General features: G+C 43.5%; 1 protein-coding gene across 2 annotated transcripts; it reads right to left on the reverse strand.

The window, feature by feature from the left end:
- Positions 1-151: 151 nt before the first annotated feature.
- On the reverse strand, positions 152-27,294 carry rnf114 (ring finger protein 114). 2 transcript variants are annotated; one of them, XM_068048201.1, is made up of 7 exons: positions 27,206-27,294; positions 20,242-20,424; positions 11,587-11,737; positions 10,426-10,532; positions 6,345-6,456; positions 5,174-5,281; positions 152-657 (listed from the first exon to the last, which is right to left on the reverse strand). In XM_068048201.1, the coding sequence occupies exons 2-7, from the start codon at positions 20,367-20,369 to the stop codon at positions 580-582; spliced, it is 684 nt and encodes a 227-aa protein (XP_067904302.1). In that variant the 5' UTR covers positions 20,370-20,424; positions 27,206-27,294; the 3' UTR covers positions 152-579. The 2 variants fall into 2 exon arrangements, with proteins under 2 accessions (XP_067904302.1, XP_067904301.1); XM_068048200.1 differs by having other exon boundaries at positions 6,345-6,459.
- Between the last annotated feature and the right edge of the window lie 14 nt (positions 27,295-27,308).

Raw genomic sequence — 27,308 nt, forward strand, 5'->3', positions numbered from 1 at the left:
TATTGTTCCAAGTCAGGATGGCGTGTGGCTTGGATGGCAGCTTTCTTCAAAGTCAACACGAGCGCCATTGCTTTGCCGCTGACCATGAATTCAAGGCTAATATGACTGCGTTAGCAGCATTGAAGAAGTACTAGACAAATCACAATATACCTGTAATCCAATTATTGTTTTATTAATCTTTCCAAAAGCTTGAAATAGCTAACAGGAAACACAAATTACATTACAGGGCAGTATAGCTGGATTTTAATCAAGAAGCAAATACATCCATTTTTAAACATGATTAAAGTACTATAATAATCCTCGCACTTAAGAGATCCTATTTGATAAAATGCACTCAATATGGTTTTTATTATACCTTACAGTTGAATAACCCAATTGCATCCTACAGTACCATACCAATGATGATAGTACAACTCTTTTTTTCTATCCTAAAGCTATCATTGCCATTACAAGTGTTTTAATTAAAGAATTAACAAAAGTGCACAGTATAGATTTATAGACATACAAAACCACTCCATAGAAGTGATCATAGAATGGAGCTTCAGGTGTTGCTGTTTGTGAGAAAAGCAGGTATTTAATCTAGAATCTCATATTTCTGTCCTGCAGAGAAAGTTCAATGGCTTCCTGCAACATTTCCTCCTCATCCACACTATAATCCTGTAAAATAAAAACAGTGCAAATTTATGTATAATCATTTGCAAAGCAACTTGACAGTAGAGATTGTAGTTGAGATGTAAACATTTTGCAGCTGTAGTTGAGGGTTTCAGTTTTGGAAATTGGTTGCATCTGGCTTGTAGTCATAACCTTTCCTCCCAGATTCTCATGCAGCAGACAGCAAGTAAGCCTCAAACCCAACCAAATAAACAAACCACAAATTGAATTTACAGTGTCTTTAACATAGTAAAACATCCCAAGGTGCTACACAGGAGCACCAATCAAAAACTGACACCAAGCTACATAAGGAGATAATAGAGCAGATGACCAAAAGTTGGTCAGAGGTAGGTTTTAAGTAGTGTCTTAAAAGGAGGAAAGAGAAATACAGAGGCAGAGAGGCATAGGGAGGGAATTCCAGAGCTTTTGGCTTTGGCAGCTGAAGGCATGGCTACCAATGGTGAAGTGATTAAAATCAGGGATGCTCAAGAGGCCAGAATTAGAGAAGTGCAGAGAAGCTCGGAGAGATTAGAGACAGGCCAAGGAGGGATCTGAAACCAAGGATGAGGAAAAAAAAGGCATTGCTTAACCAGAAGCCAAATGTAGGTCAGTGAGCAGAGGGTGATGAATCAATGGGCCTTGGTGCATGTTAGGACATGGGCAGCACTGTATTGGATAACCTCAGGTTTACGGAGGCCTGTCAGGAGTGCAGTGGAACAGTCTAGTTTAGAGGTAACAAAGGCACGGATGAGGGTTTCAGCAGATAGGCTGAGGCAGGGGAGGAATCGGGCAAGGTTACAGAGGTGGAAATAGGCGGCCTTAGTAATGGTGCAGATATGTGTTTGGGAGCTCATCTCAGGATCAAATACGACACCAAAATTACAAATGATCTGGTTCAGCCTCAAGACAGTTGCCAGAGAGAGGGATGGAATTGGTGGCTATTGAATGGAGCTTGTGGCAGGGAGTAAAGATAACGGTTTTGGTCTTCCCAATATTTATTGAAGGAAATTTCAGCTCATCCAGATGTCAGACAAGCAGTGTCTGAATCAAGAAACCCCCAAAGTAAAGAACAACTAAATAAACAAGTTTACATTTATATAATCGCTTTCACGACCTCAGGATGTCCCAATGTGCTTTACAGCCAATCAAGTACTTTTGAATTGTAATGCAGGAAATCTTTTGGGCCTCCTTATCTCGAGAGACAATGGATACGCGCCTGGAGGTGGTCAGTGGTTTGTGAAGCAGCGCCTGGAGTGGCTATAAAGGCCAATTCTAGAGTGACAGGCTCTTCCACAGGTGCTGCAGAGAAATTTGTTTGTTGGGGCTGTTGCACAGTTGGCTCTCCCATTGCGCCTCTGTCTTTTTTCCTGCCAACTACTAAGTCTTTTCGACTCGCCACATTTTAGCCCCGTCTTTATGGCTGCCCGCTAGCTCTGGCGAACGCTGGCAACTGACTCCCACGACTTGTGATCAATGTCACAGGATTTCATGTCGCGTTTGCAGACGTCTTTAAAGCGGAGACATGGACGACCGGTGGGTCTGATACCAGTGGCGAGCTCGCTGTACAATGTGTCTTTGGGGATCCTGCCATCTTCCATGCGGCTCACATAGCCAAGCCATCTCAAGCGCTGCTGACTCAGTAGTGTGTACAAGCTGGGGATGTTGGCCGCCTCGAGGACTTCTGTGTTGGAGATACAGTCCTGCCACCTGATGCCAAGTATTCTCCGGAGGCAGCGAAGATGGAATGAAATGAGACGTCGCTCTTGGCTGACATACGTTGTCCAGGACTCGCTGCCATAGAGCAAGGTACTGAGGACACAGGCCTGATACACTTGGACTTTTGTGTTCCGTGTCAGTGCGCCATTTTCCCACACTCTCTTGGCCAGTCTGGACATAGCAGTGGAAGCCTTTCCCATGCGCGTGTTGATTTCTGCATCTAGAGACAGGTTACTGGTGATAGTTGAGCCTAGGTAGGTGAACTCTTGAACCACTTCCAGAGCGTGGTCGCCAATATTGATGGATGGAGCATTTCTGACGTCCTGCCCCATGATGTTAGTTTTCTTGAGGTTGATGGTTAGGCCAAATTCATTGCAGGCAGCCGCAAACCTGTCGATGAGACTCTGCAGGCACTCTTCAGTGTGAGATGTTAAAGCAGCATCGTCAGCAAAGAGGAGTTCCCTGATGAGGACTTTCCGTACTTTGGACTTCGCTCTTAGACGGGCAAGGTTGAACAACCTGCCCCCTGATCTTGTGTGGAGGAAAATTCCTTCTTCAGAGGACTTGAACGCATGTGAAAGCAGCAGGGAGAAGAAAATCCCAAAAAGTGTGGGTGCGAGAACACAGCCCTGTTTCATGCCACTCAGGATAGGAAAGGACTTTGATGAGGAGCCACCATGTCGAAATTGTGCCTTTCATATTGTCATGGAATGAGGTGATGATACTTAGTAGCTTTGGTGGGCATCCAATCTTTTCTAGCAGTCTGAAGAGACCACGTCTGCTGACGAGGTCAAAGGCTTTGGTGAGATCAATGAAAGCAATGTAGAGGGGCATCTGTTGTTCACGGCATTTCTCCTGTATCTGACGAAGGGAGAACAGCATGTCAACGGTCGATCTCTCTGCACGAAAGCCACACTGTGCCTCAGGGTAGATGCGCTCAGCCAGCTTCTGGAGCCTGTTCAGAGCGACTCGAGCAAAGACTTTCCTCACTATGCTGAGCAGGGAGATTCCACGGTAGTTGTTGCAGTCACCGCGGTCACCTTTGTTTTTATAGAGGGTGATGATGTTGGCATCGCGCATGTCCTGGGGTACTGCTCCCTCGTCCCAGCACAGGCATAGCAGTTCATGTGGTGCTGAGAGTACAGCAGGCTTGGCACTCTTGATTATTTCAGGGGTAATGCTGTCCTTTCCAGGGGCTTTTCCGCTGGCTAGAGAATCAATGGCATCACTGAGTTCTGATTTGGTTGGCTGTATGTCCAGCTCATCCATGACTGGTAGAGGCAGGGCTGCATTGAGGGCAGTCTCAGTGACAGCATTCTCCCTGGAGTACAGTTCTAGGTAGTGCTCAACCCAGCAGTCCATTTGTTTGTGTTGGTCAGTGATTATGTCCCCTGATTTAGATTTGAGGGGGGGCGATCTTCTTGATGGTTGGCCCAAGAGCTCTCTTCATGCCATCATACATTCCTCTGATGTTTCCGGTGTCTGAGGCCAGCTGAATATGACTGCATAGGTGCTGCCAGTAGTCGTTTGCGCAGCGCCTGGCTGTTCTTTGTGCAGTGCTTCTGGCTGCTTTAAGTGCTGCGGATCTTAAATCGCTGGGGGCTTTCTTGTAGTTCAACAGTGCAATGCGCTTAGCGGCTATGACAGGTTCCAGCTCTTCATTATGAGATTGAAACCAGTCTGCATTTCTCTTCGCACTTTTGCCGTAGGTGGTCAAAGCTGACTCATAGATGGCGTCTCTGATGTGGGCCCACTTGGTCTCAGCATCCCCTGTGGGAGTGTTTTGAAAGGCTGTTACAAGTGAATTTAGAAATTTTTGTAACAGCTGTGGGTGAGAAATTCTGCTAGTGTTGATGTGCGGGTGGCCCTTCTGCTTGGAATGATGCAACTTCTTTGGTCTGAGTCTAACCTTGCTGCACACCAGGGAGTGGTCGGTGTCGCAGTCTGCGCTGTGGAAGCTGCATGTGATTTGAACACTGTTTCAGGCGGCTCGCCTTGTGACAATGAGGTCTAGCTGGTGCCAACGACGCGATCTTGGGTGCCTTCATGAAACCTGGTGACAGGGATTAGTGTGAAAGAACGAGAATGCAGGAAATACATCAGCAATTTGCACATAGCAACAAGATCACCAGATCATTTGTTTTAGTGGGGTTAGCTGAAGGATAAATTATGGCCAGAAAACCAGAACTCCCTTGCTGTTCTGTGAATAGTGCCATGGGATTTCTTATGTTTACCTGACGGGGTCTCCGTTTCAACTTTTCATCTGAAAGACGGCAGCTCTGACAGTGCAGCACTCCCTTAGTATTACAAAGAACCGTTCAGCCTACATTAGGTGCTCAATTTTCTGGAGTAGGAATTGAACCTATGATCCTCCAGTTACTCCAAACAAAGCCATTCATTTGGGAGGAATGCCTATGTTAGGAATGCCTGCATCTCTAGCCTCAGAGGCTGGTTAAGTACAGTTGGCCAGCATTCCTGGCAGATGTGGGGCCCACCTGGTGGCCTGGACTTTGCAAAGAAGAGCACCCAGTTTATCAGGAGCAGATACAGAGCGCATTGGGTGCACCTCCAAACTTTCAGGAGAAGGAACCATAATTCCTCCGCCCTCCTCCCAGCCTTCGGTTGGATTTTACAACCTCTCCAGCATGACGGCTTCCCGGATGCGCTATTAGTGGCACGAGTATCACTCTAACAGTCTTGAGGGAAAGTCCACTGGGGTTAGATACTGAATTTCTTGTAGGTATGATCCCACTGTAATTGGGATTTTGTATTTATGCTTGACTTTCCTGAAACCAAAAGTACATACCACAAAAGTATCATATGAAAATTTATGACGAATTTTCAAATGTTGTATCAAGTCTGCACTTCTGAAGTTTGGGTCACCCCATGGCATGGAGGAACAAATTGGGCAAACCTGGTAAGAAACAAAACAGAATTCAGAAGTAATTTGGAAACATTAGAGACATTGAATTGCATAAAACTAATTTGAACAGTATTCTAACAAGTATTAATTCTTCCCATTGTCTTTTAAAATAATTCATGACAAAAGTGTGCACTTAGTGCAAGAACAAATTCAGTTCTAATACAGTGAAGACAGTAAATTCTGGCACCCATTACCAAATTAGAAGTGACACATAAGGAGACAATACCCTGCTGGAATATTAGCAAGAGACTTTTTCCATACTGCCAACAAATATTAAAGAACTCTCTCTCTGATGAGCACCCCTTCAAGAAAGAGGCCTCAAAATTCCTCATGTTATTAACCTGAAGGTTACAGGAACAGAAGAAGAGGAGCAAACCATTTAGTCCCTTGATCCGGTTTCACCATTCAATGAGATCATCGCTGCTCTGCGACTTATCTCCATATACCAGCCTTTGCCACATATCCACACTTCTGGTTAACAAAATCTATCAATCTCAGATTTAAAACTACGAAATTGATCTAGAACAATTGCCATTTGTGGAAGAGTTTTCCAAACTTCTACGACCTTTCATGTGTAGAAGTGGTTCCTAATTTGATTCCTGAAAGGTTGGCTCTAATTTTTAGACCATGCCCCACAGTCCTGGACTTCCCAACTGGCGGAAATAGATTCTCTCTATCTACCCTATCTGTTCCCAATGTCTAACCAGAGTTTGTTGGTTCAGCTGCGGAAGTGGTAGAGGTATTACAGTTGGCCTCAGAGTTCTTTTGCTAAAGAGTGGGTGAAACAAATATAAAGATGGGGAGCTCTTGTCTTTTAACTATCTAGTGACATCCATAGAGACTTCAAGGACAGGACTGGACTTGTTACAATACCACCACAATAATAGTCTGCTAACACTCATGTAAGGAATGATTTGGGCATTGTAACAAAGGGCTAATTAAACCATATTCTGTAATAAATTGGTGCCTTTGAGTACAGGGAGTACTGATACCACTAAAGTATTTAGACTGACCTGCTCTACATAATATACAGTACTTTAAAAAAAAAACTTACCATTCTTCCATATTCGCCTGTATGGCTTGTAATGCAATGCTCAACCAGGCCATCTTGGTCCAAGTTTTGTGCACTGCAGAATGGGCAAGTAAAAGTAAAACGATTGGGTACGCTGCTGAAAAACAAAGAGAGGCACAACTTAACACTCCAGAGTACATCTTCTTTTACTGTATATATAATTGAAAGCTGCATTAAGTTACAGAAAAGCACTTAAAAAAAAAAACCTTCAGTAAAGGAAGAGCATAGGTTTAACTTATGGTCTGACCTGAATTGGTCTATCTTAAGTGATGCAGCAGCAGAGGTTGTACAATTGTGTTTATGTTCTGAATTGGTGATTGGGGTCGGTGGTGGGGGGGGGGGGGGGGGGGGGGGTTGGGGTGTGTGGTTGGCAATGCACTCAGCCTGTGTTACTCTCAACTGCTACTGAATGAGCTCTGCTAGATTTGTGGATGTCAAATGAAACAAAAACTGGATTTGGCTGCAAATCTCTCCGTCCAACCTTCAAAGAACCCTGTCAAATTTGGTTAGGCTCATTATTAGGGGCAGTTAAGTATACCTGGCATGAGTCAGATCTTTCATGAAAGTTGGAAAGAAAACATAGCCATGATACATGTCTAGCTGATATCAAAATGATGTGTATGTGGACTGTAGTATTCCTATCAATATCATATAACCACTATTTTAAATCATATTCTTGAACTTTATTAATCAATTAATTCCCAGAGTGTACTGTGCTTTCAACCAGAATCTGGAATCAATTCTGTAGCCATGTCTAGTTCAATCCAATCACCTATTTAAAAACTACTTTGCACCATTAAATAACAATGCTAACTCCTCACTAACCCACTATATGTTGCTAAAATTCACATAAGTAACAAAAAAATCAATTCATTCACAAAGCTCTCCATACCACTTCCTCATCCCACCTTTGATGCTTCCAAGTCTAGATCAACAAGCTCAACCTTAGCTGGACCATTCCAGTTAGCAGGCAATATGGCCTGTATACACCTCAGGGAAAAGCCAAATGTCCTATGGCGTTACACATGACTAAGCAGAGTTCTAAACTAAAGTAGGATTAGCAGGTAGAAATAATTTGATCAAAGCAATGAAGGACTGCAGTGCTAGAATCTAGAGGGCAATAAGGAGACAGTGGGGGGAATTTTATGGTCTTCCCCACATCAGGTTTGGAGGCAGGGAGAACATATAAATCGGGCAGGATGGTGCCAGTGTGGGGAGGTGGGGGGGGGGGGGGGGGGGGGGGGAAACCATGCCACCTTCCCGCCTCCACCCAAATCAAGTCCAGGGTGGGAAGTACTGTGAATGGCCTCCTGCCCCGCTGCCAATTGAGGCCCTTAAGTGGGCAATTAATGCCTAATTAAGGGGCTCATCCTGCCGCCACAATTAGCCCAGCAGTGGGCGGACCTGTCACCGCACGACAAGCAAACCCGTACAGATTGCTTGCTTGCTCCGGGGTGGTGGTGTCCCTCATTAAAAGGCACTTAGTGCCTGAACAAGGAACCCAGCATTGGAAAGGGTGGGATTGCTGAGAGCCAACCCCCTGCCCTTGTTGCTGACCACTCCCACCTCCGCTTCCCCTGCAACCTCCACTCTGCGAAACCCCTCCTGCCCTGACCTACCTGTGGCCTGGGTCCAGGGCCTCGGGTGAGTGCTCTACCAGCAGCAGCAACCACCCCTCTAAGGGCGCTACTCAGTTAAAGAGCTGCCGGCCTCCAATTGGCTGGCAGCTCTCAGCAGACGGGACGTCCACCACCGGGGTCCTTGATCCTGGGGAAGACCCGCTGCTGTCCACTTAAGTGCCTAATTGGCACTTGATCCGGCGGGTCTTCCCCAGAGAAGGCGATGCAGGGTTCTCACTGGCGCTTTTGCTGACAGTCGAGACCCCCATCACCAAGATAAAATCCTGTCAGTGTTTGCAGTGTGGGGGTAGGATAGCAGAGTGGAAGGGTGAGAAAAAGAGGCTGAAGGGGTATAGGAGTGATTGAGGCAAAAGGAGATAAGGAGAAGGTGGGCCAACTGACAGTCACATAGAAAAATGGAGGCCTAGGAGAAGCAGGAAGTTCAACAATCACATTTAGGAGAATGGAAGGAGAGACAGAGCAGTATTCTTATCTGTGCTAAAGAGCTGGGAGAAAAGGAACATCCCTAAGGTCAACCTGAAAACATCTTTAAGAATTAAAATGAAGGTATGATTTAAATTTTCCTGGCTGAGCAGTTTTAAAATATATGAAGATAGCATCAGAAGTGAAGAAGTAGTTCAGAAATCTTTGCTTCACAGCAGCACCTGGTGGCCAAATCACAGAACAACATGTAGACTCATTCAAAGCTTTTTAATGGCAACTGCAGTTAGATAGAGATGTAGGTCTTGACTTTGAGAGATAGCGAACACATCGACTCACTATCTGGGAACATAGGAATATAGCAGCAGGAGTAGGCCATTCAGCCCATCGCACCTGCTCCACCATTCAATACAATCATGGCTGATGATCCACTTCAATGCCTCCCCCCCCCCCCCCCCCCCCCCCCCCCACACTATCCCCATATCCCTTTATGTCACTGATATTTAGAGATCAGTCAATCCCTGCTTTAAACATAAATGACTGAGCTTCCACAGCCCTCTGGGGTAGAGAATTCCAAAGATTCACAACCCTCTGAGTAAAGAAATTTCTCCTCATTCCAGTCCTAAGTGGCTTCCCCTTATTTTTGAGAGGAGATTGAGATGCCAGCTTAAACAGAACATTAGTAACTTCCTTAACATCGAGGCTTAGAGTTGACTGACTGATGGGACTTAGACCACTCAAGGCAGCCTACAGGATCTGGTCGCACAAAAATGCAATGCTGTGATCGCATTTATAGCTATTGGTAATGTTCTACTGCTTAATCTGCATTGCAGGTCTTATGCCAGAAGCTGGTATAATTCCTCAATAGCATTTGGGGATAAGCACAGCCTTCTAATATATTGAGATCAAGGTATGAGCTCCAAGGCGAATAAACCATCTGGGAGATGGGCTGCCCATTCGTTATCACCCATTTCACACTATTGCACAAAGTTAAGAACTACCCACAGACTTTAGTGACTGAAAAACATGAAATTGAGTGCTCTAGATGTGAAAACCCCTATTAAAGCGCCTTCTACAGATGTTACAGCAATTATAAATTTAACAAGGATGTAGACACAATGGGCATGGAAATCTCAGAGTTATTAGAACATGGATAGCTTTATCACAAGTGGCTATACAGGCAGAGACTATAGCACCATTTAAAATAGCATTGCATCAGTAAACATAAAAGAATAGTGGGAAATAGCAAGGAAATAGGATTATAAAGAGACAGTTTAATAGAGGAGCTACCATTGATTCAAAGAGCTGAATGAGTTGAATGCAGAAGGAGGCCATTGTTGAGGCCAGAAGGTGCCTAATCAAAAAAAAAGGGGCTGCTCCTCAAGATTTCGATTAGGCACTTTACAGTCATCCAGCCTCTACACGGAGTTCAAGAATTTCAGATTTTAATTTGTGTCCCCATTTTTTCAGTAATTATTCTGCTATTCCCATTTGCACCTCCTCTAGACCTAATTTTGTTTCTTTACTTGCCTCATTACCATTTCCTCTTGCCTTTTATAATCATTCCTTTTGTCATTTAATCTTGCCTGCTTTCCACCCTACCACAGACCTCCCTATTGTTCTTTTCCCCTTTTCCCTGCCTTTGTGCTTGTTTAAAATCTGTTACATCTCTAACATTTTCCAGTCCTGATGGAAGATCATTGACTGAAACATTTACTCAACTCTATAATTGTTTTACTTTGAGTCAAGGCTTTAAAATGCTTCCATGACTCAAACTAAATATCTGCTCTATAACTATCAGAGGCATAGTAGGGACCTTCGTCTAATGAAAGAATATTTGCCCAACATCCAAACAGCAAACACAAAATACAGTCTAAAAAGCACTGCATTCACATGCTTAAGTCTCTATCAAAGGATCATCTCTGGAAAAGAAAACAAAGGATGCAGTTCAATAACTGTGACTTACGATCATGAGGAATGCATAATACTTAAAATATTGTCACCTAAGGCTGGGATGCTGATCCTTCATGGATGCTTTCACGCCTTCAGAAATAAACTCTTGGTATTTTGCACATGTTGCATTATGGGAACGCAACTTTTTCATATAAACCTGGAGTAGAATAATTTGAAAGAATTACAGTAGTTACCAATGGCAAAACAAAATGCAGAATAAAATTTCATGCTCTCAGCAACAGCTTCAAGTCAGTTACAATGTGAACCTTGTATTACCCTCAGTCGGACATATCCTGCTGCATATGACCTTTTGGTTCTATGCTTTTGTGTATTTGCAAAGCTAACTGCAGATTTACAGGAAATATAAGCAAACTTAGTAATGGTTCCATCACCACATATTGTCTAATGCACTTTGGGACATCCTGAGGATGCGAAAGGTACTAGATAAATGCACATTCTTTATCAAAATATTTTAAAACAAAACCTCTCATATTACAACAGACAAGTGGTCTGCCAATTGCTGTAATGAGACTGATCAGTGACCAAGATTATCAGGCATTATTTGCTGCTTAGCTGGAAAATTGAGGTCACTGCTGCCTTGAATAATTTTTTTTGTTTCACATCAGTGTGCAACCAGATATACTCTACATTACTATTACAATAAAATAATGAATTACATCTTGGTCAAATTTTAGTAAACTATTGAGAAATAAACAGAAAAACACAGAACTGTACAAAATTATGGGGAAACTCAAGCAAAGTACAGCCAACCTAGATCTTCACCTGATCTAAACCCATCTGCATTTCTGCATTCAGGTCTTTTGCATTATCTCAAGGTTTTGGTTGTTGTCCAAAATTAGCAACTAAGAAGCTGTTGGCCCTGTTAAAAAGGTACCTACCTTTTACTGACTCCAGGACTTTATCCCAGCCCCTCTCAGATACCCGGGTCTGAGGGTTCAGGAACAAGGAATAAGGTCCACCTTTCTGTGGGCACACCTATGAAAAATGAGTTCTCCACTCTTGTTGTTTCTGCTTTGTGCTAAAAGGAAGTAAGTGCATCCTGGTCTCAAAGTAGAAGAAAATCACCCTGTACTTTACTGGAACATAATTTCACTTCAAAAAGGTTGGATACAAAGTTAGTGAAGCGAACTAGAGATGAGTCAAATCATCCAACATTTCTCTTTTTACCACCCCCAGCAGGTACTACTGACCTGAGTTCCACAACCACTGCAGCTTGCTGGTGTTACTTCTAGTTTCCTCTCAATTTCAATAGCTCTGGTTGCACCTTTCAGAGGAGAACGGCACACTGCACAAATTGGCTTTTTTGGCTTTTGTAACGCGAACAGGCAATTGTGACAAAATCTAATTAAAAACAAGTTTAGAAATTATTGAGCTCAAATAGTTATGCAAGGTCAGAACCAGTTCTTCAACATCGCTACTAAAAGAAAAAATAGAATGCAAAAGTATAGAAGTTAAAATCAATAACTCATATTTTAAAGTTAAGATACTAGCATTGTAAATATCTTCAAAATTATCAAGTCAAAATTTTAGCAATTTGACGAGGGATAGTGGATTGTATCAATTGTTCCATAACTGCAAGGTATAAGGAAGATACTGATGTTTTTGAGACCAAATCACAAATCTGTTCCACAACAGTGACTGGAACTGCAAATGGATTTTGTCACTAGTTTTTTCTGCTGGTTGTCAACAGCATAACTGCAGCATAAGAAGAGGTCCCTTGAAAAGAGAAAACACATGGGTAATGCCGTCCTACACAAGGTGTGGTATGGAAATGTTTTTGTGTCACATTAAGTGTCCTCTTACTATCCTCTGTCCAATAAAGGGCTCAGGAGGTCTTTCTGTGTGTGATGAGTTCTTCGGAAATACAAGCTGTTGTTTAGAATTGCATATTAAAATGGTCATTAGGCAATGAGGGAACACAGAAAAGGGGAAGAGGGAGACTGGGAAAGCCAAGAACAATTCATGAGGTGGCAGTGGAAGAGATAGAGAAGCACACAAACGAGTGCACATGCACAGGTGAGAGAGGAGGCGGGCAAGGGTTGAAAGGGTAAGAAGGTGGGTGATGAAGAGTGCGAAGGTGTTAGAAAGTGTCAGAAGGTGGAATTGGGAAGAAAGTGTGGTGGATAAAGGCAGGAGAGAACAGAAGGGAGTAGAGCATGTATGCTCCAGCAGAGAGGGGTTGGGAGAGACAGTGTGGAGAGACGTCAAGAACAAGTGAGTAATGAGCAGGCAGGGTGGTGGCAGGGGCGGGGGGGTGGTGGGGAGAAGAGAATACACAAGAGAATATGGAAGGGTTGAGTATTTTGCAAGGGAGAAGGGATATAGCAGTAAAATCAAAACTAATTCAAAAGATGGCCATGGTATGTTGGTTAGTGTGCACAAAATATGGAAGTCCCAATTTTGCACCATTACGTGTGCACCAATCACAGACAAATATTTAATGGAAGTGCAAAATACTGCGGATACTGGAACTCTGAAATGAGAACAGAAAGTGCCAGAAATACTCAGCAGGTCTGGCAGTGTACATAGAGAGAAAGAGAGTTAACACATCAGATCTGTGATCCTTCATCAGAACTGGCAAAAGTGAGAAATGTAACAGTCTTTGAGCAAGTGAAAGGGGGAGGGGAAAGAAGAATAAGGACGAAGGACTGATAGGACAGAGGGGGGGGAAAGAGAGTAAATGACAGATGTTATGGAACAGAACGCAAACGGAGTGCTAAATCGTTGTCGTGAAAGACAAAGCAGGAGTCCAGAGAGTGTTAATGGTAGAATAATGAACAGCTCTATACAAAAGCAAAAACATGAAAAATAAGTTTAAGACTAGCACATGGTTAAAAAAAAATTAAAAGAAAATATGTGTAAAAATAAAAAATAATGGAGCTTATGGTCTGAAATTATTGAACTCAATATCGAGTCCAGAAGGCTGTACAGTGCCTAATCAAAAGATGTGGTGCTGTTCCTTGAGCTTGCGTTGATATTCACTGGAACACTGCAGCAGGCCGAGGACAGAACATACGAATTAGGAGCAGGAGTAGGCCACTCGACCCCACAAGCCTGTTCCGCCATTCAATAAGTTCACGGCTGAACTGATTGCTCCACATTTCCACCTACCCCAATAACCTTCCAACCCCTTGCTTATCAAGAATCTATCTAATTCTGCCTTAAAAATATTCAAAGACTCTGCTTCCACTGCCTTTTGAGGAAGAGAATTCCAAAGGCTCATGACCCTCAGAGAAAAAATTTCTCCTCATCTTTGTCTTAAATGGGCGACCCCTTATTTTTTTTAAAAAGTGACCCCTAGTTCGAGATTCTCCCACAAGGGGAAATATCCTTTCCACATCCACCCTGTCAAGACCCCTCAGGATCTTATATGTTTCAATCACGTCGCCTCTTACTCTTCTAAATTCCAGCAGATACAAGCCTAGCCTGTCCAATCTTTCCTCATAAGAGAGCCCACCCATTCCAGGTATTAGTCTCATAAACCTTCTCTGTACTGCCTCCAACGCATTTATATCCTTCTTTAAATAAGGAGGCCAGTACTGTACACAATACTCCAGATGTGGTCTCACCAATGCCCTGTATAGCTGAAGCATAATCGCCCCACTTTTGTATTCAATTCCCCTCGCGATAAATGATAACATTCTATTAGCTTTCTTAATTACGTGCTGTACCCGCATACTAACCTTTTGCGATTCATGCACTAGGATGCCCAGATCCCTCTGCATCTCAGAGCTCTGCAATCTCTCACCATTGAGATAATATGCTTCTTTCTTATTCTTCCTGCCAAAGTGGACAATTTCCCACATTATAATCCATTTGCCAAGTCTTTGCCCACTCACTTAACCTATCAATATCCCTTGGTAGCCTCAACTCCTCTTCAAAAGTTACTTTCCTACCTATCCTTGTATCATCAGCAAATTTAGCACCCATATCTTTTGTCCCTTCATCCAAGTCATTTATATAAACTATAAAAAGTTGAGGCCCCAGCACTGATCCCTGCGGCACATCACTCATTATGTCTTGCCAACCAGAAAATGACCCATTTATGCCTACTCTGTTTCCTGTTAGCTAACCAATCTTCTATCCATGCCAATATGTTACCCCCTACACCATGAGCTTTTATTTTCTGCAATAACCTTTGATGTGGCACCTTATCGAATGCCTCTGGAAATCTAAGACAATACATCCACCAGTTCCCCTTTATCCACAGTACATGTAACTCCCTCAAAGAACTCCAATAAATTGGTTAAACATGATTTCCCTTTCACAAAACCACACTGACTCTGCCTGATTACCTTGAATTATTCTAAATGCCCTGCGATAACATCTTTAATAATAGCTTTCAACATTCTCCCCAAGACAGATGTTAAGCTAACTGGCCTGTAGTTTCCTGCTTTCTGTCTCCCTCCCTTTTCGAATAAAGGAGTTACATTCCCTATTTTCCAATCTAAAGGAACCTTCCCCGAATCTAGGGAATTTTGGAAAGTTAAAACTAATGCATCAACTATCTCACTAGCCACTTCTTCTAAGACCTTAGGATGAAGTCCATCAGGACCCGGGGACTTGTCAGCCCGCAGCTCCAACAATTTGTTAAGTACCACTTCCCTGGTGATTGTAATTTTCTTGAGTTCTTCCCTCCCTTCCATTTCCTGACTTACAACTAATACTGGGATGTTATTTGTATCCTCAATAGTGAAGACCGATGCAAAATATCTGTTCAATTCATCTGCCATCTCCTTGTTATCCATTATTAATTCCCCAGACTCACTTTTTATAGGACCAACGTTCATTTTGTTAACTCTTTTCTTTTTAAAGTATCTATAGAAACTCTTACTATCTGTTTTTATATTTCTAGCTAGCTTTCTCTCGTACACTAATTTTACCTTATCAATCTTTTATTCCTTCTTTGCTGTTTTTTATATTCTGTCCAATCTTCTGACCTGCCTCCCACCTTTGTACAATTATAGGCTTTCTCTTTAAGTTTGATACTATCTTTAACTGTTTTAGTTAACCATGGATGGCGGGTCCCACCCTTGGAATTTTTCTTTCTCATTGAAATAGATCTATTCTATGTATTCTGAAATATCCTTAAATGTCTGCATCTCTATTGACCGATCCCTTAACCTGATTTGCCAGTTCACTTTAGCTAGCTCTACTTTCATGCCCTCATAATTGCCCTTATTTAAGTTTAAAATACTAGTCTTACTATCTTCTCGTCTTATTATCTTCTACACTCTTCTCTCCCTCAAACTGAATGTAAAATTCAATCATATTATGATTGCTGCTACCTAGGGGTGCCTTCACTATGAGGTCATTAATTAATCCTATCGCATTGCACAATACCAGGTCTAGTATAGCCTGCTCTCTGGTTGGCTTTGGAACGTATTGTTCCAAGAAATTATCCCAAAAACATTCTATGTACTCCGCATCTAGGCTACCTCTGCCCATCTGATTTTTCCAGTCTATATGTAGGCTAAAATCCCCTATAATTACCGCTGTACCTTTCTGACAAGCTGCCATTATTTCTTCCTTTATACCCCGTCCACAGTGTGGTTAATGTTAGGTGGCCTGTACACCACTCCCACAAGTGACTTCTTGCCTTTATGATTTCTCATCTCTACCCAAACTGCTTCTACATCCTGGTCTCCTGAACTTAGGTCATCCCTCTCTATTGTGCTAATACCATCATTAATTAACAGAGCTACCCCTCCACCTTTTCCTAGCTTCCTATCCTTCCTAAATGCCATGTATCCTTCAATATTTAGGTCCCAATCTACGTCCTCATGCAGCTATGTCTCTGTAATGGCTATCAGATCATACTTATTTCTATCTGCGCTCTCAATTCATCTGTTTTGTTTCAAATGCTATGTGCATTCAGATACAGCACCTTTAGTTTTGTCCTTTTATTATTTTTGTAACTTCTAGCCTTATTTGTTGATTTACTCTTAGATTTGTACGTTCTGTCCCTTCCTGTGTACAGTCTGTTTATCATTTCCCATATTAATACCTTTCTGTCTTGCCTTGTCTCTACTCCTGATTTACCACATCTTCTGAAATTTGATCCCTTGTCCCCACTACTCAGTTTAAAACCCTCTCTTCTTTCCTAGTTATGCGGCTTACTAGAACACCGGCTCCAGCACAGTTCAGGTGTAGACCGTCCCAACGGTACAGCCCTGGGGAACCACTTTCCCCAGTACTGGTGCCAGTGCCCCACGAACCAGAACTCACTTCTACCACACCAGTCTTTGAGCCATGCATTCTTTTATTTATTTATTTATTTATTTAGAGATACAGCACTGAAACAGGCCCTTCGGCCCACCGAGTCCGTGCCGACCAACAACCACCCATTCATTTCTCTAATCTTATTTGCTCTATGCCAATTTGCACATGGCTCAGGTAATAATCCAGAGATTAGTACCTTTGAGGTTCTGTTTCTTAATTTGGCGCCTAGTTCCTCATACTGACTATGCAGAACCTCTTTCCTTGTCCTACCTATGTCGTTTCTATCTACATGGACCACGATGACTGGATCCTCCCCCTCCCACTGTAAGTTCCTCTCCAGCCCTGAGCAGATGTCCCGGACCCTGGCACCGGGCAGGCAACACAGCCGTCTGGACTGTCGCTATTTGCTGCAGAGAATAGTGTCAATCCGCCTCACTATACTGTCCCCGATATTCCTTTTTTCTCCCTCCACTTGAATGGCTTCCCGTACTATGGTGCCATGGTCAAATTGGTCATCCACCCTGCAGCCCATACTCTCATCCCAACAAGCTGAAAGAACCTCAAACCTGCTGGACAATCGCAAAGGCAAGAAAAATGTAGGCATGGGAACAAGGTGGTGAATTAACATGGCACGCAACCGGAAGCTCGGGATCATTATTGTGGACCAAGTGGAGGTGGTCTGCAAAGCAGTTACCCAATCTGCATTCAGTCTCCCCAATGCACAGCAGCGAATACAGTATACTAAATTGAAAGTATAAGTAAATTGCTGCTTCACTCGGAAGGAGTGTTTGGGGTCGTGGATGGTGAGGAGAGGAGGTAAAAGAGCAGGCATTACACCTCCTGCAATTGCATGGGAAGGTGCCGTGGGAAAGGAACGAGGTGTTGAGGGTGATGGAGGAGTGGACGAGGGTGTAGCGGAGGGAATGGTCCCTTCGGAATTCCGACAGGGGAGGGGAAGGGAAGATGTGTCTGGTGGTGGCATCATGCTGGAAGTGGCGGAAATGACGGAGGATGATCCTTTGGATGTGGAGACTGGTGGGGTGGAAAGTGAGGACAAGGAGAACCCTGTCGCAGTTCTGGGAGGGAGGGGAAGTGGTGAGGGCAGAAGTGCAGGAAATGGGTCGGACACGGTCAAGGGCCCTGTCAACCACAGTGCGGGGGAATCCTTGGTGGAGGAAAAAGGAAAACATATCAGAAGCACTGTTGTGGAAGGTTGCATCATCAGCACAGATGCATACGAGATGGAGATTCTGGGAGAATGGAATGGAATCCTTATAGGAGGCAGGGTGTGAGGAAGTGTAGTCAAGGTAGCTGTGGGAGTCAGTGGGTTTATAATAAATACTATTGTACATTCTATACCCAGAGATGGAGACAGAGAAGTTGAGGAAGGGAAGGGAAGTGTCAGAGATGGGCCACATGAAGGTGAGAGAAGGATGGAGACGGGAAACAAAGTTGAAGAAGTTTGAGTTTGGCATGAGAGCAGAACGCGGCACCAATACAATCATCTATGTATTGGAAAAAGTGTTGAGGAAGGGGGCCTGAGTAGGACTGGAAGAAATGTTTGACATACCCCACAAAAAGACAGGCATAACTAGGACGCATATGGGTACCCATAGCAACACCTTTTATTTGGAGGAAGTGAGGGGAGTTGAAGGAGAAGTTGTTCAATGTCAGAACAAGTTCAGCCAGGCAGAGGAGGGTGGTGGTGGATGGGGACTGGTTGGGCCTCTGTTCAAAGAAGAGGCGGAGAGCCCCCAGACCATCTTGGTGGGGGATGGAGGTGTAGAGAGATTGGACATCCAAAATAAAGAGGAGGCGCTTAGGGACTGGAAACTGTCGAAATGACGTAGGGTGTCAGAGAGTCAGGGATGTAGATTGGAAGAGACTAGACCAGGGGAGAAAAAATTGAATCAAAATAGGAGGAAATAAGTTCAGTGGGGCAGGAACAAGCTGAAACGATGGGTCTACCAGGACAGTCCTGTTTGCGGATTTTGGGAGGTAGATAGAAGCGGGCTGTTCAGAGGTGCGGGACTATGAGGTGGGAAGCTGTAGAGGGAAGATCTCCAGAGGAGATGAGGTCAGTGACAGTCCTGGAGACAGTGGCTTGATGTTCAGTGGTAGGGTCACGGTCCAGGGGGAGGTAGGAAGTGTCTGAGAGTTGGCGCTCAGCCAAGGTAGAGGTCACTGCACCAGACAACAACAGCACCACCCTTGTCAGCAGGTTTGATCACAATGTCAGGGTTAGACCTGAGAGAACGGAGTGCAGCAAGTTCAGGGGGAAAGAGGTTCGAGTGAGTGGGGGGGAGAGGGGGGGGGGGGGTGGGGCAGCGAAATTAAGACAGCCGATGTCACGCTGACAGTTTTCAATGAAAAGATCAAGAGCGGGTAAGAGACCAGAGGGAGGGGTCCCCATGGAGGGAGAGTACTGGAGGTAAGTGAATGCATTCGCTGATCGGGGGGAAGGAATCCTTACAAAAGAAGTAAGCCTGGAGGTGAAGGCAACAGAAGAAAAGCTCAACCGCATGTCGAGCACGAAATTCATTGAGGTGGGTAGGGGACTTAAGGGTATAAAACTGAGTCCTTTGCTAAGTACAGATCATTCAGTGTCAGAAAGGGGAAGGTCAGATTGTATTGTGAATACACGACAAGAGTTGAGATTAGGAGAAAGGATGGGGTTAGAGGGAAGGGAAAGGGAAGAAAGATCTGGAGGGGGCGTGGTTACCCATGAGTTGCTTAACATCTGAAAAGGAAGAGAAAAAGTTTAAAAAATATATATTTAGTAGCCCTGGGCAGAATAGGTTCACGTTGATGTGATTACTGGCTGAGGTTTATGTGTTTGTGATGCAATGGTTGAAGAACAATAAAACAACATACACTCATATGGCACCTTTAACTTGGAAAAACATCCCAAGGCAGAGGTGTAAGGGGAAAGTAAAAGCTCCGAAGGGTGAGTCAAAGGTTAGGCTTGCACTTCTCCTTACAAGGAGTTAAGGAGAATGAGCAGGCTCTAGGAACACAATGTCTGTTGAAAAATGAAACATGAAAATGCAATTTTCTTGATTATGAAAGTTCACCCATACACTATAAGATATAGCAATCAATTTAAGTGTTATAATCACGAGCTTTCAGGGTCATACTAGGACCTTGTGGTAAAACAGTCAGAGAAAAGGCAGATTAATCTGTACAGGCCTTTTAAGAGTGCAGGAAAACATTTGTTTCGTTATATGTCCAGACTACAATGCACCTAATCACAGTTATAACTTTCACCTACAATGTTTTATCCGGTTGCAGCGCAGTTTATCACTGTAGTAATCGCAATGTTATGTTACATGTTATGATTGCAGAGTCGGAACCAAAGCACTACAATTTCCCAGATCCTTCGCAAACACAGTAATCTTAAAATCGAAACCGAGAGTGAGATGCGGGTTCACTACGGCCGACTTAATATGTCATAGTTCATTCGAAATATCTTCGTTAAACAATAAAACGGGTGTTTTGTAATTTCAGCTCCGCCGTATAATAAAACAGATATCATCCAACGAGTTTAAATAAACCATAAACTTTGACTATGCATTCTGACGTGATTAAAATATAAACGAAAACACAGCAACATTGGTTCTTACATATGGTTACATTCGACTCGCATGGGATTTTCATAAATTTCTAAGCAAACAGGACAAGTTAAAGCTGCTTTATCATCCGCAAATGTATCTTGACGACGTGACGCGTCCTCTTTGTAGTTCATCGCCATTTCTGCTGTTGTCTCTGTTTCCGCATATGGGTAACGTTAAGTGGAGGCGGAGACTCTAAACACAGAAAGAAGGAAAAGTATCAATACTGTACAATTATAATTAGGCAACCTAAAGGAGGCAGCACCTCCTCTCATGTAGAAGGGCCACAGCAGCCTGAAATCACCTTTTGAGGCACAAACACTTCCGGTGCAGTATTTACTCAACCAAAACCTGCAAGAGAACTTTCGAACTTCCTTTTTGTGTTAAAATGTATATATATTTAAAGAATTGTCAGCGACCACATTCCTCGTCGCTTTTAACAAAAACATAGAAATTGGACAATGTACCTTTTTGGTAAAACGCAGTCTGGTACACGCGAGATTGTACAAATAATAATCTAAAAGCCAATTTGAGAAAAGTGTGGAAATAAATGAAATCATAGGACTCCTTTACAGAACACGACCTTTTGATATGTACCACTGACTTAGAACTAAATCCAAATAAACATTTTATCACATACGAATCTCAAACCCTTTTTCAGGTAATGTTTGATTTACAACTTAATACTTAGCAGATTTTGGCTTCAGGACTGTTAAAGCCTTGTTCTTCAGTCCGATGTTGCGGACATGCTATAGTGCTATGCCATACAGAGTCAACCAATTTGGGTCAATATAGGCTCATAGTCAATATGAGCCTAGCCAAAAAGAAAAATGAAGCATTCGTAAGGGCTGGAAGGCTAGATTCCTTGAGGAATATAAAGACAGTAGGAAGGAACTTAAGCAAGGAGTCAGGAGGCCTAAAAGGGGTCATGAAAAGTCATTGGCAAACAGGATTAAGGAAAATCCCAAGGCTTTTTATACATATATAAAGAGCAAGAGGATAACTAGGGAAAGGGTTGGTCCAAGGACAGCGAAGGGAATCTATGTGTGGAGCCAGAGGAAATGGGCGAGGTACTAAATGAGTACTTTGCATCACTATTCACCAAAGAGAAGGACTTGGTGGATGATGAGCCTAGGGAAGGGAGTGTAGATAGTCTCAGTCATCTCATTATCAAAAAGGAGGAGGTGTTGGGTGTCTTGCAAAGCTTTAAGGTAGATAAGTCCCCAGGGCCTGATGGGATCTACCCCAGAATACTGAGGGAGGCAAGGGAAGAAATTGCTGGGGCCTTGACAGAAATCTTTGCAACCTCATTGGCTACAGGTGAGGTCTCAGAGGACTGGAGAATAGCCAATGTTGTTCCTTTGTTTAAGAAGGGTAGCAAGGATAATCCAGGAAATTATAGGCCGGTGAGCCTTACGTCAGTGGTAGGGAAATTATGAGAGAGGATTCTTTGGGACAGGATTTACTCCCATTTGGAAACAAACAAACTTATTAGCAATAGGCAGCATGGTTTTGTGAAGGGGAGGTCGTGTCTCACTAATTTGATTGAGTTTTTTGAGGAAGTGACAAAGATGATTGATGAAGGAAGGGCAGTGGATGTTATCTATATGGACTTCAGTAAAGCCTTTGACAAAGTCCCTCATGGCAGACTGGTACAAAAGGTGAAGTCACACGGGATCAGAGGTGAGCTGACAAGATGGATACAGAACTGGCTCGGTCATAGAAGACAGAGGGTAGCAGTGGAAGGGTGCTTTTCTGAATGGAGGGATGTGACTAGTGGTGTTCCGCAGGGATCAGTGCTGGGACCTTTGCTGTTTGTAATATATATGAATGATTTGGAGGAAAATGTAGCTGGTCTGATTAGTAAGTTTGCGGACGACACAAAGGTTGGTGGAGTTGCGGATAGTGATGAGGATTGTCAGAGGATACAGCAGGATATAGATCGGTTGGAGACTTGGGCGGAGAAATGACAGATGGAGTTTAATCCGGACAAATGTGAGGTAATGCATTTTGGAAGGTCTAATGCAGGTGGGAAGTATACAGTAAATGGCAGAACCCTTAGGAGTATTGACAGGCAGAGAGATCTGGGCGTACAGGTCCACAGGTCACTGAAAGTGGCAACTCAGGTGGATAAGGTAGTCAAGAAGGCATACGGCATGCTTGCCTTCATCGGTCGGGGCATACAGTATAAACATTGGCAAGTCATGCTGCAGCTGTACAGAACTTTAGTTAGGCCACACTTAGAATATTGCGTTCAATTCTGGTCGCCACACTACCAGAAGGACGTGGAGGCTTTGGAGAGGGTACAGAAGATGTTTACCAGGATGTTGCCTTGTCTGGAGGGCATTAGCTATGAGGAGAGGTTGGATAAACTCGGATTGTTTTCACTGGAACGACGGAGGTGGAGGGGCGACATGATAGAGGTTTACAAAGTTATGAGTGGCATGGACAGAGTGGATAGTCAGAAGCTTTTTCCCAGGGTGGAAGAGTCAGTTACTAGGGGACATAGGTTTAAGGTGCGAGGGGCAAAGTTTAGAGGGGATGTGCGAGGCAAGTTCTTTACACAGAGGGTGGTGAGTACCTGGAACTTGCTGCCGGGGGAGGTGGTGGGAGCAGGTACGATAGCGACGTTTAAGAGGCATCTTGACAAATATATGAATAGGATGGGAATAGAGGGATACTGTCCCCAGAAGTGCAGAAGGTTTTAATTTAGGCAGGCATCAAGATCGGCGCAGGCATGGAGGGCCGAATGGCCTGTTCCTGTGCTGTACTGTTCTTTGTTCCTGACAACAAAAAAAGTTTAATTTGAATTCTTCAATAATTCAAGTTCAATTGGTAGATATTTATATTTATGGACAAAATATGACCGAAATTTCAGGAGACACACAGGTGCATTCTTTTATCTTAGCTCAGAAACAACGTTGAGATTCTACAACATTTTTGATTTTCACCAAAATTCTTTTGGACCTACTTCCATCTTCCTTTAGGACCTGCTCACTTAACAAGACTGGGAGCACAAATCATCTTATTTTCCATTAATGGTCAAAGCTTGCTTTCACATAGCTTACACGTTTCTCTCTGGTCCTCAGTCTCCTCCTTCTTGATGCATGTGAAGACCAACTAACTGTTGCTGCATCCCATCCGTCACACTCTCTCCTCAGTACCTCACGAGGAAAAAAAAATACGATTTTCTACTTCTGTACTTGCCAGGCTGCAAATTTTCTCTCATTCACTATAATAGATGGAAAATGGCAGGCCAGCGAGCACAGAAATATAAAGCTGAATTTTTGTTTTTGACACCTGATGCCCGACATAATTTACAAGAAGATGGCCAATTAGTGTCTAGATGGTGTGTTTGCCGTCCAGTTAAGGCTGGCAGGTGGCTTCCAGAGTCTAGAGGGTGATTAGGAGACCCACCAGCACTGAAAGATCAGCAGCCAAATCGTCAGGATTGGGAGCTGCCAATGTAAGGGGAGAACGAGAAGGCATCTTTAATGAGTTTTCAAACTTTACAAAAATAGAGATCACAGCTGCCAGGCAGTTATTGTGGAGGGGTAAGGGCACAAGACGGTGTGTGGCCACAGTTGCGGCTCTATGGCAATTGCAGCTGTGTTGGGAGGGGGAGTAAATTGCATGATGGAGTGCTGGCTCCCTGATCTGCTGCAGAGAAGCCGCCTCCATCCATCAGTCAGATTTCAGCCTCAACAGGGAGCCCACATGCTGACTGGAAAATCCCAATTGGCCTCGGGAGAGTGACCTTAATAGGCCCTTTAAGCAGCCTAATTTGCTACCTGCCGCTTGAGGGCAGGACCCAATCACCATCACACTACAACCCCTCCACCCCACCACCCTCCTCAACCCCCCACCCCCATCCCGCTCAACCCTCCCATACTCCCCCACCGAACCAGCCTCTTCCAAAATGGCCCAGAGGCGGGAACATGTCGGCAAATTGGCACGCTGCTCTGTGACGCCAAATTGTCTGCACACCTGCCTCCGGTCCAGCCTCCACAGCCCAATGAAAATTCAGCCCAGAATCCCAGCCTTTGTGGTTAGTGCAACAAGTCAATAACTGCTGTGTTTGAAACTTGATGTTGGTTCGCAGAGGTAGAGATATAGACAATTTGACTTCGAAATACTAAGAAACTCTCATGCACATTAGCAAACTGCTTGATATCAGCAAGAATTTGTGATATAAAAACAGCCATTTTAGTATGTTTAAGATGACAGACTAGAAGCAGAGACAAAAGAAAATATCAACAAAGAAAATATCAACAAAGAATTAACCCCTCAGTCTCCAGAAGCAGAAAAATTGATCATTTTGAGTTTCGAGTTGTACTACTAAGGTTGTAAGCATCTATATCTGTAAATCTGTTGTGTTTTATTGTAAATAAAACCAATTATTTAGAAAGATTTTCAGCCGCACTTGACTTTTACCTTTACCTTTCAGTACCCTAAAGCAGTAAAAAGATAATTAAAAGCCCTATGCCCTTTCCTCCACTTCTTGCAGAATCAAATCAAGGATCTTGTCATCAAAATAAGAGGTCCTGTTTCTACTGTTTGTGCTTAATGGAAATTAACAGCAAACACCCATAACATGGGTAGCAAATGTTAGTACAGAAGATGTTATAGGTTATGCAAAGTCACAATGTCAAAAAATAAAAGCAGAGCTAAAGAAAGTATCATTAGATGTCAGGCCCAGAAGGACAGCAAGCAAATAATTCCCTTTCACCTAAAGCAGAGTTCAATGCCTCAAGTAGTTGCAAGCTTTTAAGGCCTGCAAAAGGATTTGAACTTCCTTTGCTCAGCAGCCATACACTCAATTGAACATGCAGACCTATGCCCACCGCATACTGAATAGCCAAATACAAAGTGACTCCCCTCCATCCAGGCACAGTGCTTACTATGTGCCCATAAGGGAAGGAAGAGGAATGAAAGGGGAAATTGGCTCTCTAGCTGTTGGCTGTAAGGATCCTATTTAAAAGCAGTCTCAAACGGTTCCTGCAAAGGGTGTGTTGGCTTGCAAATGATATGTTAGTCTTTATTACAAGGGGATTTGAGTATTTTTTTATTCGTTCAAGGGATGTGAGCGTTGCTGGCTAGGCCAGCATTTACTGCCCATCCCTAATTGCCCTTGAGAAGGTGGTGATGAGCTGCTGCAGTCCATGTGGAGTAGGTATGCCCACAGAGCTGTTAGGAAGGGAGTTCCAGGATTTTGACCCAGTGACAGTGAAGGAATGGCAATATAGTTCCAAATCAGGATGGTGTGTGGCTTCGAATAATGATGGCTAAAGGAGTAAAGATGTCTTGTTGCAATTATATAGAGCCTTGGTGGACCACACCTGGAGCGTTGTGTGCAGTTTTGGTCTCCTTACCTAAGGAAAGATATACTTGCCATAGAGGGAGTGCAACAAAGGTTCACCAAACTAATTCCTAGAATGAAGGGATTGTCCTCTGAGGAAAGATTAAATAGACTGGGCCTTTATTCTCTGGAGTGAAGAAAATGCGAGGTGATCTCATTCAAACATACAAAATTCTTACAGGGCTCAACAAGGTAGATGCAGGAAGGATGTTTCCCCTGGCTGGGGAGTCTAGAACCAGGGGACACATTCTCAGAATAAGGGCAGGCCAATTAGGACTGAGATTAGGAGAAATTTCTTCACTCAGAGTGTTGTGAATCTTTGGAATTCTCTGCCCCAGGGGCCTGTGGAGGCTCAGTCATTGAGTATGTTCAAGACTGAGATCGATAGATTTCTATGTATTAAAAACATCAAGGGATATGGGAATAGTGCAGGAAAATGGTGTTAAAGTAGATCAGCCATGATCTTATTGAATGGCTGAGCAGGCTTGAAGGGCTGAATGGCCTACTCCTGCTCCTATTTTATATGTTCTTATATTATGCCAAGTAGCATTATCCAATTTATCAGCACTGGAATGGGTGGTAGTGGGGGGCGGGTCATCACCCTGGGAGTTGGGAGCACTGAGAAAGGGGTCCTAGGTATATCAGTACTGAGGAGGGAGGGCATTTCAGGTTCTAAAAGCATTTTGAGGATCACCTCAAGGTTCTGAGACCATAGAAGAAAGATATTCATTATGGACTGTTTTAGAATGGGCATTGGGGAGGTTGGTTTCATGGTCAGAGATGTAGATTGTTCTGGAATTAAGAAATGCTGGAGGGGCATCTCAAGTTTTCTGTTCACTGAGAAAGGAAGTCAGGAGTGGTGATGTGGGGGTAAAGAGAGTCTGAGAAGGAGTGTCATGGGGTCCAGTATGGGAGACAGAGACCAGCGGTATAAGAAGTGCTGGCATCTGACTATATTGGGAAAGGAGGGGTGATAAGAAGGGTCTAATACCCTTATGTGGGAATAGAACCCAGGAGAATGGCCCTTGAGAGCATGTGGGAAAGACACAAATAGAAAGAAAAGAACTTGCATTTCTATAGCACCTTTCACAATCTCAGGATGTCCCAAACTGCTTTACTGCCAATGAAGTACTTCTGAAGTGTAGTCACTGTTGTAATGTAGGTAATCAGTTCAGATCATAAGGGATAATTATTGTCACATCCCTGAGTTAAGCAACAATGTCTAGTTAAATATTGGGCACACACCTCTAAACACAGGACGCTCAGATCACTTATGAGAGTCACCAGCACCACTCTTTCCAAGAAAATATATTAAGCAGGCCCTAAACTTGTAAAAATTGATTTAAAAGGGAGTGAAGGGATATTAATTATTTGCTGGCGTGGAGGGCATACGGCTGGTAGGGCCGAATGGTTTGATTCACATAATGTTATAACTTTATATTTATATATTGTTATATTTCTAAGTATATGCGATGAGAATGAGGGACACCTTGCTCATATAAAAGAAGCTCCCTCACATTCACCTACTTGAGACGCATACATAAATTCTACAATGAATTAAAATTAAATACACATTGAAGTCCTTATCGTTTGATTGGACATAGATGAGAAACTTACCAGAAACTGGATGGACTGTTGTCAGTTTGACAGGGGCCCCGCCCTCAGCTGTCCAGTACACAGGCGCGTCGGCTCATGCAAGACCAGTGCGCAGGCGTGTCGG

Source organism: Heterodontus francisci, chromosome 16, assembly GCF_036365525.1.
Source record: "Heterodontus francisci isolate sHetFra1 chromosome 16, sHetFra1.hap1, whole genome shotgun sequence".
NCBI classification, from domain to species: Eukaryota; Metazoa; Chordata; class Chondrichthyes; order Heterodontiformes; family Heterodontidae; genus Heterodontus; species Heterodontus francisci.